General features: G+C 34.3%; 1 protein-coding gene across 1 annotated transcript; it reads left to right on the plus strand.

Moving 5' to 3' along the window:
- Positions 1 to 8,651: 8,651 nt before the first annotated feature.
- On the plus strand, positions 8,652 to 19,271 carry LOC144434414 (uncharacterized). The gene is made up of 4 exons (XM_078122868.1): positions 8,652 to 8,762; positions 9,457 to 9,567; positions 10,517 to 10,924; positions 19,225 to 19,271. The coding sequence occupies exons 1-4, from the start codon at positions 8,744 to 8,746 to the stop codon at positions 19,269 to 19,271; spliced, it is 585 nt and encodes a 194-aa protein (XP_077978994.1). The 5' UTR covers positions 8,652 to 8,743.
- Positions 19,272 to 19,456: the final 185 nt, after the last annotated feature.

A 19,456-nucleotide genomic window follows, 5' to 3' on the forward strand; every position in this document is an offset into this window, starting at 1 on the left:
ATGAATATCTCTTGAACAAAGCCCATCAAGTGTTACTTCATCGACTCCAGAGTAATACACTTTCCAGGCAAGGTCAGTTGTTGTCTCACACAGTTTCTACATTTGAAATGGTGTCATCTTTTTTCCAAAAGAAAGTATGGAAAATTATCCAGGGATGTATTTGACAGTGCCACCCCTGTAAGTCTTAAGACGCCTCCAGTTGCATATGATTATTGTGGTTTCATACTAGGGTAGTAGAGGTGCCTGACAGATTGACTCATTGAGCAGGAAAGACAGAGATTGACTTATCCTGTGAACATCGCCATCTGTGATGTTTACTTCGTTGTCTCAATAACCACTTGTGATGCTACTAACTGCAAGTGATTACTTTAGCCAACTCCACCACCCCCCACCCCCCACCGCACCATAGCAGTTAACAGTATGCCTGTTTATCGATATATGATATTCACTATCTGTAATTAAGTCACACTTGTGCTCATCTCAACTAGGGCACAATTACATATTTACTTGATTTGAATATAGTCAATTATTCTTAATGTTATCGCTACACATTGCAACCAATCAGTTTTATTGCATTTTTTTCAAACCAATCAGTTTGAGAGTATAATTTTCAAACCATAATAATTGGTAAACCAATACTCAATAATTGGATTGGAGCATGATTATGGGATGAACAATTATGCACACTTTAAAATAAAGCATAGCTGAATTCATGTAATGTTTTTTGTACACAACATTTGAAATATACATACTCAAATCAAGATTACATAGTGTCTTCTAAGACAAAGCTCTACAAGTCAATTTGTGGAGTCATGATGGGTGAATGGTTAGCGTGACCGGCTTGGTATCTACAGGTTGCAGGTACAGCCCTGTCACTGCCTGCTGTTTGTTTCTGAGTGGATAAAGTCCTTGGGCAAGATTTGAACCACAACTGTGCCTTAGTCAACCCAGCTGTATAATTGGGGACCTGGTAGGATGTAGGTTGCAATGTGAAGGCTTTAATCCTATGCGCTGAAATGGCTGCAATGGATCGTGTGCTCCCGGGGAGTTGAGGAAGACTAAAGGGCCATTGTGCCATTCTGATCCGAGTTGTAATGTACTTTGAGCACGGCATGGGAAAGCGCTATATAAGAACCCAACATTATTATTATTATTATGTGCCTGTACAGTGCCTGTCTTAACAATGTTTTAAAGTTTTGTAGTAGTGTATGCATAAACCTCAGATATCTTCAAAACACTACACTACAAATCAAAGTCAAATTCACCCCCCCCCCCCCCCCACTTACTTTTCTTTTACAAGATGGGCATCATCTTAGATTTCAAGAGTGTGCAAGGTTTTGTATAATTTATAAAATGTAAGCATTGTCGTAGAGTAAAGGTTAGTAACAGAAATCATTAGTCTGCTTTGTATGTTAATAATTATCAATTCTTTAAAAAAATCCTGCTGAGGTGTGAACCTATAGTCAAACATTCAAGACAATTTTGTTCTCGGTTACTTCTGATAAATATAATGTCATTTCAATGACAATTTTGTCTTTTCTTTCTACTGTACAGATAAATCAATTATAATAGACTGTCTTTGTCAACATGGACTTGTGACCTTGAAAGAAGTTGAGGCTGAAAGAGACTCTGGAAAAACAGACATTGAACCTGTAAATGATGATTCTAAAGTGATTGATGAAGTGCTGTTTACATGTAAGAGATGCAGTCAAAATTTCTCTCAAAAGGATGACCTAAAACGACATGTGAAGAATTGTCACAAAACCATACAACCTATAACATGTGAAGTGTGTAAGAAAACATTTAGTCAACTTTGGCTTCTGGAAAGGCATAGGAAGATTCACTCAAAGGAAAGACTATTTGTATGTAGGAAGTGTGGGAAAGAATTTAAGGTAAAAAGTGAGCTCTCAATGCACAAAAAGACTCATGCAAATGAAAGACGATACAAATGCAGAGAATGTGGTAAACTATTCAAGCACAAATGTAATCTAAATGTGCACTTGAGAATCCACACAAATGAAAGACCATTTGTCTGTGAAGACTGCGGAAGAGCTTTCATAGTCAGAGAGCGATTGAAAGCACATATGCTAGATCACACAAATGAAAGACCATTTGTATGTAAAGAGTGTGGTAAGGCTTTTAAATGCAAGAGTACTTGGAAATATCACATAAAGCTACATAAAAATGAAAGAGCATATGCGTGTAAAGAGTGTGGTAAAAGATTTAATCATAAACATAATCTGAAAACACATACGATGGGTCATACAAATGAGAGACCACATGTCTGTAAAGAGTGTGGGAAGGCATTTATTCGAAGTTATCAACTTAAATTACATGTGGTTACTCACTCGGATAAGAGATCATTTGTATGTAAGGAGTGTGGGAAAGCTTTTAAACACAGTATTAGTCTGAAAGCACACTCCAAGGTTCACACAGACTCCAAACCATTTGTATGTAAGTTGTGTCAAAAGTGTTTTGCTAAAAATGGTGAACTGAGAACACACATAAGGATCCACACAAAAGAAAGACCATTTGTGTGTACATATTGTGGTGAAAGTTTTAATGATAGTGATTCTCTACAAACGCACATGGAAGTTCATGTTCATGAAAGACCGTACAAGTGTGACTTGTGTAGTGAAAGGTTTACACACAGACATATTCTGGAGACACACAAAAGAGTTCATACTGGGGAAAAACCACATGTGTGCGAGGAATGTGGGAGAGGGTTCAGTAATAGTACAGATCGGAAAAGACACCTTAGGACTCACACAAATGAAAGGCCATATGCATGTAAAGAATGTGGACTAACATTTGCACAGACTGGAATTCTCAAAGCACATATGAGGGTTCACTCGGATGAAAGACCATATGTATGCCAAGAGTGTGGTAAAACGTTTAAGTGTAACGCTAATTTGTTCCATCACCACAAGACTCATACTGATATAAAACCATTTGTATGCAAAGAGTGTGAGAAACTTTTCCGTACACGTGACAAACTTAAAAGACATATGAGATCTCACACAAATGAAAGACCATTTCCGTGTACATATTGTAGTATGCGTTTTCGTGACAGTGGCAGTCTGAAGTCACATGTAAGAACACATACAAATGAAAAACCATATAAATGCAAAGACTGTGGCAGACGATTCGCTCGAAGTGATTACCTGAGAGCGCACACGAGGCTTCACACAAATGAAAGACCATTTGTATGTACAAAATGCGGGAAAGATTTTATGTGGAAGTATACTTTGAAAGTACACATGAAGGTTCACGAATGCAAATGAATGATCAGTTGTAATCACGATTGTAAACTCTTAAAGCTGCACTCGCTGTAACTTGAATGTGTGTTTTTTAACTACTTTGTTAGATATAGTGACTTACTCTTTAATACACCGTGAATGGTATTGAGTAACCTGTAGGTAAACATATATGTGTAATTATCGATAACATAACATAATATAGTACAAAATCTGTATCACCCAGCACCCCAAATTATGATTTCTTTGAAAGGTATGCACATTTATTCAATTGCATCAGGTAAATACATCAATTCAAAATTCAAATTCAAATTCAAAATGCCATTACCAATTAACATGTTACTATACTAAGTATGAAATTGACCTTTAATGAACTCCTATGATATCTAATTATTATACCATGCACGAGGTTCAACAAAGAATATGAAATATATATATACTGATTACTCTGGTCATTCTACATCTCGACAACACAGATCTATGTCATGATGTGTGTCTACGTCACTGGTTCTGCTGTGATCTACATATGAGTCAAAACATTCAAAATTGCTATTACTTTCCTCGTTTTTTCTTTGATATTACAGGCACTGGTATAATTATGTTAATCTCCAACATTTGTCTTCATTCAGCTGGAAAATACGTGTGACCTAAGGGTTGAACAAGGCCCCTTAGGTCACGCATATTTTCCTTGGCCTGAGGAAGGAAAATATTGGGGAATAACATGTCACACTTTCTGATTTATATATCGACATACTGTCATACACAGTACCATCTTTGACAAGATATTTGTCAAATCTGTTTCCAGTCAAGTTTTAGTGTATTTCTGGTAACTGGTAACAAAAGCCCCCCCCCCCCAACCCCCACCCCCCACCCCCCCTAAAAAAAATAGCATTAATTAGTAGCTTGCTAGAACAAACTCACTATTTGCCCAAATTAACGCATTATCCCGCAAGTGTAAACATCCACTCAGTGATCCGATTAATGGTAGTACACGTGTACTACCATTAATCGGATCAGTAGATGTTTAGCAAAGCTGATAAGACATTGATATCAGGTAGGAAATAGAAGAAAAAAAACAGTGAGAGGAAGCAGTATTTAAAACTTTATTTGAAATATACAGAAAATAATATTAGAAATACGGAAAATCGCAAGTACAAAATTGATTATTTGTCCTTTACCCTGTAGTCACACTGATTGCAATAGGATGTTTACTTTTTCATTACCAAGTCAATAAGAAAATTTGGCAAGATGGGCACACCACTTACGAGGGCTATGGTAACAAACGTTACTTCGAATAGCCAAACACAACTTCAAGAACTTGCATCTTATCTCCATCTGAGGATTAACACAGATAAAATGTGTTAAAATATATTTCATGAATATTTATAGTGGTGGACGCTCATTTTCGCAAACCATGGCCTCTTTTACAGCACCGTCAAAATGTGCCATCTTGTTAATTCGTAGTAAGGCAGAAGAAATAACAGCTCTAGTTTGCAAGAATGTGGACGCTGGGCTTGATTTCCTTTGTTTTGAATTGGGCTGAATGTCCACATGAGCGAGGACTGGTTTTGACATGATCAATTATGTATGCAAAGAAAGTAGTCTTAGTTAAAATGAGTGGCTACTTTTACATCAGGTGGAAATTCACACACATAGTTCATGGCTACATAAGCAGTATTATCATTTGAACTAAACTTGAGATCTCTAAATACAAATAAGGACATACCCTTTTATGAAACCCACTGTTTATGATTGAGCCAATTGTTAATTTTAATCCTGACTTTATTCGTATAGTTTAGAAAAGTAGTGTCAATTATGAATTCATCAAAATGTTATATTAACCACAAGTTATGAGTTATGAAAAGTAATGTAAATTTCAACATGTTATTCATGTTACATGAATTGTAGCTACTTTGAAAATTTATCTTGTACATGTACACCACAATGGAACTCATATTTTAAAGAATGATGCAATTATTATAAATATATATTTTGACGTACTTTCTTTGATGTAAGTCAGGAAAAGTTATGTAAATTTCATCGTATAGTATCTTGTACATACACACCACAATGAAACATATTTTGGAAATGGCACATTTATTAATTTTAACTTATTTTCTTTGATGTAAGTCAGGAAATATTATGTAAATTTCATCGTACAGTATCTTGTACATACACACCACAATGAAACATATTTTTGAAATGGCACATTTATTAATTTTAACTTACTTTCTTTGATGTAAGTCAGGAAAAATTATGTAAATTTCATTGTATAGTACGTTAACTATAGCAATATTAATTATACAGTTATTTTGAAAATCTATTGTCTAATTGATTGTTCAGGAAATAAGCATTTAAGTCTTTTTTTTAACTAATTGTGAAGTTATAATACTTTTGTATTAAAAACGAAATAAACTACTAAATACCCATTTTACAGTACCCATAATGCATTGTTGTAAAGGTATTACTCACTTTGCTCCCATATAATATAGTTATAATGAATATTTAGCAAGCTTGTTTACATAAAACTGACATGCTTATTATTAGTCTCTGGGACTTATACATTGGGTTCTGTCCATGCAGCCGTGCATGTGTGTGTGCATGCGTGTGTGTGTTCACCCTCATATCCCTGGCATGCATCAATTGATATCAACCAAACCTGGCATAAAGCTAAACATACTATGTGTGACATATGCATGCCACTTCGTTATACGACCTAATCAAATATGGCCGAATGGTGGCCATATTTGTTGTTTGTGTGTTTACCCTCATATATTTTGCATGAACCAACTGACTTCAACCAAAACTGACATAGAGGTAACATACTATGTGAGATATATCATTCCACTGAATCAAATATGTCTGAATGGCGGCCATATTTGTTGCTAAATTTCACAATATGCATCATAACTTTGGAAGTTTAACATGTAGTGACTCCATTCAGGTGCCTTCACCCATATTATCAAATATGAGCTTTCTATTAAGACCATGAGCTTTGACCTTGAAAATCTTTTTCAAGGTCAAATACTGAAATTTGGGTTATCTCCATAGCTTTTTGAATTAAGTATATCAAGTGATAATGATATTTTAATCATGTCTTGGTTTTTACTATTTGAGGCATATGTACATCACTTAATTTCACGACCTTGTCCTGAATAGCAAAATGGCAGCCATGTTTCTGATAAACAAGCACATTTTTGTCTGTTTCCGCCAAACGTTTGATACATATGCCTCACATTATCAAAGATGAGCTTTCTAATGAGACTTTGACCTTTGACCTTAACATTTTCAAGAAGTTGAATAAACAAAAAACTCCATTTAAATGTGTATACCCCAAAGGTCAGCTTTCTTTTCATATCTTTGCCTTTGATTGCCACATTCAAAGTCAAATAGCAAATTGACCAGTACATTATGTAGTTTTGTGTCTTGAGACACCATTCAGATTGCAATTTGCACAATAACTTTGCCATAAAACATACAAGTTGGGGAAGGGATTATGTCTTCAATTGAAGGCTTGTTAGTAATCAGTTTGTATAGACATCAGTGGGCATATATGTATAGCAATCACTAGGTGTATGCATTTGAATCAGTTCACCATAGTGTGTATATTAATCAGTTTGCATATGTGTATTAATCAGTTGGCATATGCATATATTAATCAGTTGTCATATGCATATTAATCAGTTATCATTTGCATATATTAATCAGTTGTCATATGCATATTAATCAGTTATCATTTGCATATATTAATCAGTTGTCATATGCATATATTAATCAGTTATCATATGCATATATTAATCAGTTGTCATATGCATATTAATCAGTTGTCATTTGCATATATTAATCAGTTGTCATGTATATTACTCAGTTGTCATGCATATATTAATCAGTTGGCCTATATATATTAATCAGTTGGCCTATGTATATTAATCAGTTTTCATTTGCATATATTAATCAGTTGTCATATGCATATTAATCAGTTGTCATATGCACATATTAATCAGTTATCATATGTATATATTAATCAGTTGTCATGTATATTAATCAGTTGTCATATGCATATATTAATCAGTTGTCATATGCATATTAATCAGTTTTCATTTGCATATATTAATCAGTTGTCATATGCATATTAATCAGTTGTCATATGCATATATTAATCAGTTGTCATATGCATATATTAATCAGTTGTCATATGTATATATTAATCAGTTGTCATATGCATATTAATCAGTTTTCATTTGCATATATTAATCAGTTGTCATATGCATATTAATCAGTTGTCATATGCATATATTAATCAGTTGTCATATGCATATATTAATCAGTTGTCATATGTATATATTAATCAGTTGTCATATGCATATATTAATCAGTTATCATATGCATATATTAATCAGTTATCATATGTATATTAATCAGTTGTCATATGTATATATTAATCAGTTATCATGTATATTAATCAGTTGTCATATGCATATATTAATCAGTTGTCATTTGCATATATTAATCAGTTGTCATGTATATTAATCAGTTGTCATATGCATATATTAATCAGTTGTCATTTGCATATATTAATCAGTTGTCATATGCATATATTAATCAGTTGTCATATGCACATGTTAATCAGTTGTCATATACATATATTAATCAGTTGGCCTCTGTATATTAATCAGTTATCATATGTATGTATTAATCAGTTGTCATATGCATATATTAATCAGTTGTCATATGCACATGTTAATCAGTTGTCATATGCATATATTAATCAGTTGGCCTCTGTATATTAATCAGTTATCATATGTATGTATTAATCAGTTGTCATTTGCATATATTAATCAGTTGTTATTTGCATATATTAATCAGTTGTCATTTGCATATATTAATCAGTTGTCATTTGCATATTAATCAGTTGTCATTTGCATATATTAATCAGTTGTCATATGCGTATATTAATCAGTTGTCATATGTATTTTAATCAGTTGTCAATTGTATATTAATCAGTTGTCATGCATATATTAATCAGTTGTCATATGCGTATATTCATCAGTTGTGATATGTATATTAATCAGTTGTCATTTGTATATTAATCAGTTTTCATTTGCATATATTAATCAGTTTTCATATGCGTATATTAATCAGTTGTCATTTGTATATTAATCAGTTGTCAATTCGTGTATGCATTTTTGAGTAGTGTTACTTGTATGTTTCTTGGTCTCATTTTCCATTTATAAAGACAGCATCGATCATGGATTCCCCTGTCACTCAGAATGAAATTGAGTCAGATGAGTAGATCGCCCTCTACGACGGAAATATATCTGAAATTAAGTTCATGACCTTAGCATGCAACACTTCGCCCTCAACTTTGTTGAAGTTAGCACTTCCCATGCTACCAGGAACTTCCACGGCGTGCAGCCTGCACATTTCTGTAATGTGTTTTTTGCTTATCACATCTTGTCTTGAAGATTAATTAATTCAGCGACGCGATGGCGACTTCATCAACTGGTAAGACTCAAATAACAATTTATCTAAATATGGAGTAAGTTAGATAGTTACGTACAAAAAAAGTTTTACGATTATGTGATACATGCGGAAACAGGTCAATTGGACCCCTCGTCAATTGGACCCCTAAACAATTGGACCCTAGTCAATTAGACCCCTAACCAAATGAACCCTCGCCACTGAGTGTAGGGACTATGCCTGAGACAAGGAAATTTATCAATTTCAACTGGTGAATTTCATTGCTTCGTTGATAAAAGTTTGGTCTTATTTAATGCACACCATGAATCTGTAGTTTGTTTAACCCACATGGATACATGGTTTGCATTTGTTACGATTTATACCTTCACTCACAGTCTAGTCAAAGTTGTTACTCTAGAAGTCCTGAGCTGCAATTTAAAATTCATCCACAACCACCCACACAGTCATTAACATCATGTCTATGTTAATCAATCACAAAATTCTAACCAATACCACAGTCCCTCATAAAGTTGGTATAATTATGTTGTTCTCCAATATCTTTCTTCATTCAGTCGGAAAATACTTGTGACCTAAATGTTATCACTATTCATCCAACGACTTGTAGTTACAAAGACCCCTTAGGTCACTTGTATTTTCCTTTAGCTGAATGAAGAAAAATATTGGGGAATAACATCTAAACACATTTCAGTTGAAGAATAAGGAATATTGTCTTTTACAGATCAAAAATTGAATCGAGCAAGGAGACTTTACAGCTACAATGAATATCTCTTGAACAAAGCCCATCAAGTGTTACTTCATCGACTCCAGAATAATACACTTTCCAGGCAAGGTCAGTTGTTGTCTCACACAGTTTCTACATTTGAAATGGTGTCATCTCTTTTCCAAAAGACACTCTCAGAGTCTTGAAAATTATCCAGGGATGGAAATTGACGGTGCCACCCTGGTTAAAATACCTCCAGTTGAATTTGATTATTGTGGTTTCATACTAGGGTAGTAGGGGTGCCTCAGATTGACTCGTGGAAACACAGCGAGATTGACCGAGCCTGTGAATATTGTGATCTGTGTTATTTCCTTTACTGTCTCAATAACGATTTGTGATGCTATCAACCGCAACTGATTAATTCAGCCAACTTCCCCCCCCCCCCCCCCGACACAGTTAAGTATACCTGTTTGTATATATTTACATAATATTTGCTATCTGTAATTAAGTCATACTTTTGCTCATTTCAACTAGGGTACAGTTACATATTTATTTCATTTGAATATAGTCAATTATTCTTACATATGTTATCGCTACCTAGACTGTAAGATACGTCGTGACGTTTCACCCTCACCAGCCTCCTCTCGTAGGGGTTGGCCGATGTGTGAGGGCGCCCCATCACGGTATACCTTACAGACTAATCGCTATCCATTGCAAACAATCAGTTTCATTGCATTTGTTTCAAACCAATCAGTTTGAGAGTATAATTTTCAGGCATAATAATTGGTAAACCAATACTCAATAATAGCAATACTCAAATAATTGGATCGGAGCATTGTGAGATGAAAAATTATGCACATTTTATAATTCAAGAAATGTAAGCATTGTCGTAGAGTAAAGGTTAGTAACAGAAATCATTAGTCAGCTTTGTATGTTAATGATTATCAATTCTTGAAAAAAAAAGCCTGCTGAGATGTGACACTAGTCAAACATTCAAGACAATTTTATACTCAATTACTTTTGATAAATATAATCAGTCATTTCAATGACAATTTTGTCTTTTCTTCCTACTGTACAGATAAATCAATTATAATAGACTGTCTTTGTCAACATGGACTTGTGACCTTGAAAGAAGTTGAGGCTGAAAGAGACTCTGGAAAAACAGACATTGAACCTGTAAATGATGATTCTAAAGTGATTGATGAAGTGCTGTTTACATGTAAGAGATGCAGTCAAAATTTCTCTCAAAAAGATGACCTAAAACGACATGTGAAGAATTGTCACAAAACCATACAACCTATAATATGTGAAGTGTGTGAGAAAACATTTAGTCAACTGTGGCTTCTGGAGAAGCATTTGAAGGTTCACTCAAAGGAAAGACTATTTGCATGTAGGAAGTGTGGGAAAGAATTTAAGGTAAAAAGTGAGCTCTCAATGCACAGGAAGATTCATGAAAATGAAAGACGATACAAATGCACAGAATGTGGTAAGCGATTCAAGCACAGATGTACTCTAAAAGTGCACTTGAGAATCCACACAAATGAAAGACCATTTGTCTGTGAAGACTGCGGAAGAGCTTTCATAGTCAGAGAGCGATTGAAAGCACATATGCTATATCACACAAATGAAAGACCATTTGTATGTAAAGAGTGTGGTAAGGCTTTTAAATGCAAGAGTACTTGGAAATATCACATAAAGCTACATAAAAATAAAAAAGCATTTGTATGTAAAGAGTGTGGTAAAAGATTTAATCATAAATATAATTTGAAAACACATACGATGGGTCATGCAAATGTGAGACCATATGTCTGTAAAGAGTGTGGGAAGGCATTTATTCGAAAAAAAGGACTTAAATTACATATGATTACTCACTCTGATAAGAGATCATTTGTATGTAAGGAGTGTGGGAAAGCTTTTAAACACAGTATTAGTCTAAAAACACACGCCAAGGTTCACACAAACTCCAAACCATTTGTATGTAAGTTGTGTCAAAAGTGCTTTGCTAAAAATGGTGAACTGAGAACACACATAAGGATCCACACAAAAGAAAGACCATTTGTGTGTACATATTGTGGTGAAAGTTTGAACGATAGTGATTCTCTACAAACGCACATGGAAGTTCATGTTCATGAAAGACCGTACAAGTGTGACTTGTGTAGTGAAAGGTTTACACAAAGATATATTCTGGAGACACACAAAAGAGTTCATACTGGGGAAAAACCACATGTGTGTGAGGAATGTGGGAGAGGGTTTAGTAATAGTACAGATCGGAAAAGACACCTTAGGACTCACACAAATGAAAGGCCATATGCATGTAAAGAATGTGGGCTAACATTTGCACAGACTGGAATTCTCAAATCACATATGAGGGTTCACTCGGATGAAAGACCATATGTATGTCAAGAGTGTGGTAAAGCTTTTAAGTGTAACACTAATTTGCGCCATCACTGCAAGACTCATACTGATATAAAACCATTTGTATGCAAAGAGTGCAAGAAACCTTTCCGTACACGTGACAAACTTAAAAGACACATGAGATCTCACACAAACGAAAAACCATTTCCGTGTACATATTGTAGTATGCGTTTTCATGACAGTGGCAATCTGAAGTCACATGTGAGAATACATACAAATGAAAAACCATATAAATGCAAAGACTGTGGCAGACGATTCGCACGAAATGATTACCTGAAATCACACATGAGGTGTCACTTAAATGAAAGACCATATGTCTGTGAAGAGTGTGGAAAAGACTTTATTCAGAGTTTTGCCCTGAAATCACACATGAGGCGTCACACTAATGAAAGACCATTTGTATGTACAAAATGCGGGAAAGGTTATATATGGAAGTGTACTTTGAAACAGCACATGAAGGTAACTCACGCTCACAAATGAATGTAATTTGTGTAGTGACTTACTCTTTAAATACACCGTGAGTGGTATTGAATAACCTGTAGGTAGACATATATGTGTAACTCTACACATGGTATAGTACAAAAGCCACAGTACCCCAAATGCGATAACCAATTCAACCTGTTACTATGTGTACCACTTATGGATGAAATCTGAAATTGACCTTTATTGAACACATATGATATCTAATTATTATACCATGCACAAGGTTCAACAAACAATATGGAATATATATATATATCCCCTGGTATTTACCTACACGATAATACTTGAACTTAACATTCATTCAACAACAGCTTTAAGCTTGCCCTTGACAATGTGATTTTGGCAAAGTGACACTATTTTGTATATTGCACTGATTGCATTAAATGTTTACTTTGTCATTACCAAGTCAATCATAAAATTAGGCGAGATTGGCACACTGCTTACTAGTGTTGCTGCTAGACGTTTGGGCTTTCTTTCGATACTATAAGCGAACGAAGTTCGCAGTGAGGGCTTGCCCAAACAGTCTAGCAAATGTTATTTTCAGACCGGACATTCCATTGCAAACAAACGTTAATCCAAATAGCCAAACACAACTCCAAGAACTTGCATCTTATCTCTATCTGTGGATTAACACAGATAAAATGTGTTAAAATAGAATTCATGAAGATTTATAGTGGTGGACGCTGGGCTTGGACTGAATATACACATTAGTGAGGACTGGTTTTGACATGATCAATTATTTATGCAAAGAAAGTAGTCTTAGTTAAAATGAGTGGCTACTTTTATATCAGGTGGCAATTCACACACATAGTTCATTGCTATAGCAGTATTATTATTTTAACTAAACTTGAGATCTGTAAATAGAAATAAGGACATACCCTTTTATGAAACCCACTGTTTATGATTTATTGAACCAATTGTAAATTTTTAACCTGACTTTTTTCGTATAGTTTAGAAAAGTAGTGTCAATTATGAATTCATCAAAATGTTATATTAACCACAACAATTGTACAATTATTTTGGAAAAGATTTGTAGTACATCAATCTACAACGAAGCCTATATTTTGTAAGAATTATTGAGTTAAGATGTAATGATAGGATTTCTTTGATACTAAAAATCTGTCTTGTACATGCACACCACAATGAAACATATTTTTGAAATGACACAATTATTACAAATGTATATTTTAAACTTTCTTTGATGTAAGTCAGGAAAAGTAATGTAAATTTCATCGTATAGTATCTTAACCATACCAATATTAATTGTACAGTTATTTTGAATATCTGTCTTGTACCGGCATGCACACCACAATGAAACATATTTTTGAAATGACACAATTATTAATGTTAACTTACTTTCTTTGATGTAAAAATTATGTAAATTTCATTGTATAGTATGTTAACTATAGCAATATTAATTATACAGTTATTTTGAAAATGTATTGTCTAATTGATGGGTCAGGAAATAAGAATATGTCTTTTTTACTAATTGTGAACTTTTGTATTAAAAACAAAATAAACTACTAAATACCCATTTTACAGTACCCATAATGCATTGTTGTAAAGGTATTACTCACTTTGCTCCCATATAATATAGTTATACTTTGAATAATTAGCAAGCTTGTTTACATAAAACTGACATGCTTATTAGACTACAATGGGCATCACCCGGAGTAGACTTATACATTGAGCTCTGTCTGTGCATCCGTCTGTCTGTGTGTGTGTGTGTGTGTGTGTGTGTGTGTGTGTGTGCATTCACCCTCATAATTCTGGCATGCATCAATTGATTTCTACCAAACCTGGCATAAAGGTAACATACTATGTGAGACATGCATGTTTTAAGACCGAATCAAGCATATCTGAATGGCAGCCATATTTGTTGTTAAATTTCACAATATGCATCATAACTCTATAGGTATAACATGTAGTGACTCCATTCAAGTGCCTACACCCATATTATCAAAAATGAGCTTTCTATTAAGACCATGAGCTTTGACCTTGAAAATATTCTCTCTTTTTTCAAGGTGAAATACCCAAATTTGCTTTTTGAATAAAGTATTTCAAGTAATGATGATATTTTAATCATGTCTCGGTTTTTACTATGTGAGGCATATGTACATTACTTAATTTCACAACCTTGACCTGAATAGCAAAATGGCGGCCATGTTTCTGACAGAGCACATTTTGCCAGTTATTGCCAAAAATTTCATACACATGGACCCCATTCAAGTGTCTATGCTCACATTGATGATTCTAATGAGACATTTAACCTTTGACCTTGACAAACATTTTCAAGGTCAACTGAGCAAAAATTTTCTTTCTATATTAACTCAAGAAGTTGAATAAACAAAGACTTCATTTAAATGTCTATACCCAAGGTCAGTATTTTTTTCATACCTTTGCCTTTGAATGCCAGCAAATAGCAAATTGATCTCGAGACACCATTCAGATTTCAATTTGCACAATAACTTTGCCATAAAACATACAAGTTGGAGGGGGCTATGTCTTCAATTGAAGGCTTGTTAGTAATCAGTTTAATTTGTATAGCCATTAATCAATGGCCATATATTTATAGCAGTCACTTGGTGTTTGCATAATTATATTAATCAGTTGGCCTATGTATATTAATCAATTGGCATATGCTTATTATTTATTTATTTATTTATTTATTAAGCCTTAACAAGAAGAGAAACAAAAAAACACAGTTCATGGCAATCGTACAATACAATACAATGTTAAAATGGCATTAACAACATGCTAAGAAAATGATAGCTCTGTGGACCCTTCGCATTTAAAAACTGACAGACACTGTCTGTCAACTCATCTGACATACGATATTTCTCAAGACATATTTAGAATATTACATGTCAAAGATATAGCGAAGAAATGAAACATTATTTTTGACACAAATTGCCCGAGTATGGGACAGTAAATCAGTGTGTCCCTTCAGCTTACCACAAAAATATAATGCATATTTAAAAGAGGAATGTAAAAACAACGTGCATGAGAATTATTACCAAAAATCGATTTCATCAGTTCAAGCGAACTGATTTCTACTGACTTTTCAATTTTTAATGCATACATTAATTGCATTCAGAAAAGGGTGCTTCTACAATATTATGAATGCCAAATGCAGCCTTAAGCAGTTTTGCCTAATTTTTTTCAGCCTCATTTCAAAGATGATTTAGATACATGTACACAGTTAATACCATATGTTAAAACTGATCTGATAGCAGCATTCCACATGTAAACTAACATATTACTATTATAAGAACAATTATTAAATCCAGCACTTTGAAATCCATAAAATGCCTTCCTGTGTTCATTTATTCTATTCGTAATGTGTTCGATTGGATTAGAACAGGAAAGTGAAACCCCTAAATAATTCACGCTGTCACACTGAGCAAGTCTTACACCATCCAGTAACCAATATGGATGAGGACTAAGTGTACACCAACCGAAGATGACACATTCTGTTTTTTGAGGATTAAATCGTAAACCATGATTAGTGATATATCTCTGTGCAACGTCAATCATATTTTGAAGCCCAGATTGAGTAACTATATATGTAATATATATAATATATAATTCATATATAGTTTTGGTAGTTCTGGAACTCTTTCTTGGTTGTAACTCGGGGTTTCACGCATAGTGCGATCATCAGACAACTTAATTCATATATATATATATATATATATATATATATATATATATATATATATATATATATATATATATATATATATATATATATATATATGAATCACCAATATATTGGCTCGTAACGCGGCAAGCAAGGCAGTATTGACATTGTATCAGCATGATCAGGCTGCACGGATATAATGACGTCATGCAGTACTTCAAAACGAGGCCCCATTCATTTGATATTGATAGACCTTCATACTAGGGTCTATGAGTTAAGTTATGTAATCGGGTCGTATTATAGCAGTTGATGAAAGGATAGCTGGATAATTCCGATCAGTGGATTCAAAGTCAGTTATCATTTCAACCACACTCTCCATGAAAATACAGAGCATTGTTATTGACTGCGTTTCGGTCATGGCATCGCGGGTACAACCTATGACAAGCACTTAAAAGCACACAACAGGTATCGAGATGGTGGCGTCCTAGGTTGCTATGTCACTCCCACACACAGGTACGTATGGAGACGTGAATACCTTAGATATTTAATGGTCTTGAATAATGCAAATTAACCAATACAATACAATGACACTTTGTTTGTGACTAGAACACTTGTATTGGGGCATTTTACACCTGAGAGACGGAGGAAAACGAAGTAAAAATCCATTTTGTTAACAATAACATCGAGTCAATGTTCAACCACGAATGAAACAACAACAACACCAACAGCACGTGATTAATTCATTTCATGAACATTAGATTACCTAACAACTAGTGCTAGCGTTTGAGCAGTGAATTATTTATTACCACTACTTCACAAGTACGCCAAGTACAAGTACCTGACTGTAACACTGTATAATTCACTGCCAAAATGGAATGTTCTAAAAAAAAATGACAAGGTGTAGTTAAAGCCGTCAAGAACAACAAACAAACATGTTGAAGAAACCAACACATGTTTACACACGAATAGCGCTGTGGTGTATTTTTCATGGTCACTCTGGTTGAAACTGCAGACAAAGGTAACTTAAGGCTACTTTCACTCGAAGGTATTGTTATAACGAGCTACATGACCCTACCCGTAACAAGTCAGACGCAGCGAGAGTGTATGAGTTTTTATTATATAGAAATGTACATGCATCAATGGTGGTGTCATGCTCCCCTACATACATGATCAGAACTTCTGAACCAATGATTTACAAATTATACAACCACTAAATATCCCAGGTAACCTTTGCATGCTTTGGGGTCGACTGAATCAGATAAGATATGGGAGCTCGTAACATTATAAAAGCAACATTGCAACTACCTCATTTGAGTACAATGTGCAAGGGTGCTTGAATAGTGTTTCCATAAAGGTTTATTTTGCGCAGTGGCATTTTCACAATTATGCTTCGTGTTTTGCGCACCTGATAACAAAGAGTAAATTCTGTAATCAGAAAGAACCAGCAGGTAGCTTCAGACAGGCAGAAACACAGATACTACACGTACATGGACAGTTGATATGGAGTTATCAATCATGCTACATACCCATATTACAACTTCTAACTATGTGCTTATGATGAGCTTCGAAGCAATCATACACCGTGTTGCCCATCCACAGTTTTAGAAGAAAAACGCACAAATAAACAAAATATCAAATATGTTGTTCACTTTTTATGAATATAGTTTTAACAAAGATAACATTGCGGTGGATTTTTTTCCATTTTCGAACAAAATGTTGAAAATTTACATTCAAGATATTTGAATTGCTGAAGCATTAGCGATGACAGTCTGTGGCTTTATATTGTTTGGTTGTTACTTTTAATTTAAAGGGACACAGTCTGTATCTTTATGGTGTTTGGTTCTTACTTCTGTTACATTGTGAAATATTCTTAGTTTACTCCTACTACTAAAAGACAATGTATAATATCAAATGCCTTGTAGAACTGACGCCAAGAATGTATTTTATGATGTAAAAATGATATAGTTTAAAATCGTGTTTTTTTTTGGAGGTACCAATAAATTAGAAATACACCAAAGTTGTCACTCTTAAACCTCTTTATACACATCTAACCACCTCTCATATTAAGTCAATGAACTCAGATTTGTTCCTGACTAAGTGCAGCTGTAATTGTGTGTATTACTTGCATATGGACTCTGAGTTTGCATGTTTATGAAATATGTACTATGAGTTTGTATGTTTGTGAAATATCTACTCTGAATATGTAACTTGAAGTTTGCTAAATATGTACTCTAAATCTGTAAGTTTGCTAGTGTACGAATGTTTGCGAAATATGTACTCTAAATTTGTATGATTGTGAACTATGTACTGTTATGTGTGTATGTGTGTATGTGTTATGTGTTTTGTGTAATATGTAAGCTTAAATCTGAATTTAGCCAAGAACCATCAATTATATCAGAGACAGTGGCGCATTATTTTATCTCGTGGACTTTGAAGAACCGTTGATAAGAAAAGCTATAGATCCTTTCATTTACAATTTAATATGTAGCAGACAATAGTGATCACATTAAGTGTGGATTAAACACTATGGAGACTACGTCACGAGCTACCACACTAATGACGCCATTGAACCCATGGGTAAACTGATAATTACGAATGACGTGGGTCGATTAATTGCCTATTCAAAGACCTCTTTTCTTAAAGTACCCCTCAATGTGGACTTGCTCAACCTGGAGTGGAGTTCATTGGTTATCTTAAAAATGTATACACTGGCACTATTATTTTAAGTGATATAAAAAATCACTAAGTTATTAAGTTCACCGGGTACAGCCATTTTGATGTGTTTGTAGAATGTCTTGGTAACGCGATTTGACATTGATTTAATATTGGTCAGAAAAGCCTTCACCACACGTCATGGACCAGAATTGATACATAATACATTGTATGCGTATTGCAACGGCGTGTGAAAGCCATTCTTGCAAACCAGAGCTGATATATTTTTTCCTGACACTGGGAAACATCCCTCTTGATGGGTGCGTTTTGGACGTAAAAGAGGTCGTGGTTTAATACGACGATGGTGAAAGCGAAATAAGGTGTACTGCTACAAGGCAAACGGGGTTTCCTTGGTGTTTCATTCGTGCGGACATGACATGTTTTACATATATAATCGGGCAACTTCAAATTCAAAATAAACAATAGAAGACAGTACTACAGAACACACGTGGGATGTAGAAGGCTGAGACAAGTAATCATCATTATATTGCTTATCAGTAAAATCATTAAGTCATGTGCAATCGTTTCTGCAGAATCCTGTTTCTACCGCACTGTAGAAGATCTAGAACAACATGCTTAATCACATTTCAATGTAATTTGGTATACGGATCTTGCTCTGCTTATGTGGTACGTCTTTATGTCAAAAAAAAACAAAGCCCCCCAAAACACGCACCTAAACTAAAAACAAATATAGTGTCACATGAGCTTTTAAAAACGCCAAGGTAACTCTGTCCAGTAAAAACTCAGTCCACCGATGTTGAATAT

Source organism: Glandiceps talaboti, chromosome 1 (genome assembly GCF_964340395.1).
Source record: "Glandiceps talaboti chromosome 1, keGlaTala1.1, whole genome shotgun sequence".
Taxonomy (NCBI): Eukaryota; Metazoa; Hemichordata; class Enteropneusta; family Spengelidae; genus Glandiceps; species Glandiceps talaboti.

Bases quoted from the DNA above. Each gene is read 5' to 3' on its own strand.
- LOC144434414 (XM_078122868.1), top strand. The intron at 9,568-10,516 runs GTCAGTTGTTGT...CCTACTGTACAG, and splicing joins TAATACACTTTCCAGGCAAG to ATAAATCAATTATAATAGAC. The intron at 10,925-19,224 runs GTAAGCGATTCA...TCGTTTCTGCAG, and splicing joins ATACAAATGCACAGAATGTG to AATCCTGTTTCTACCGCACT.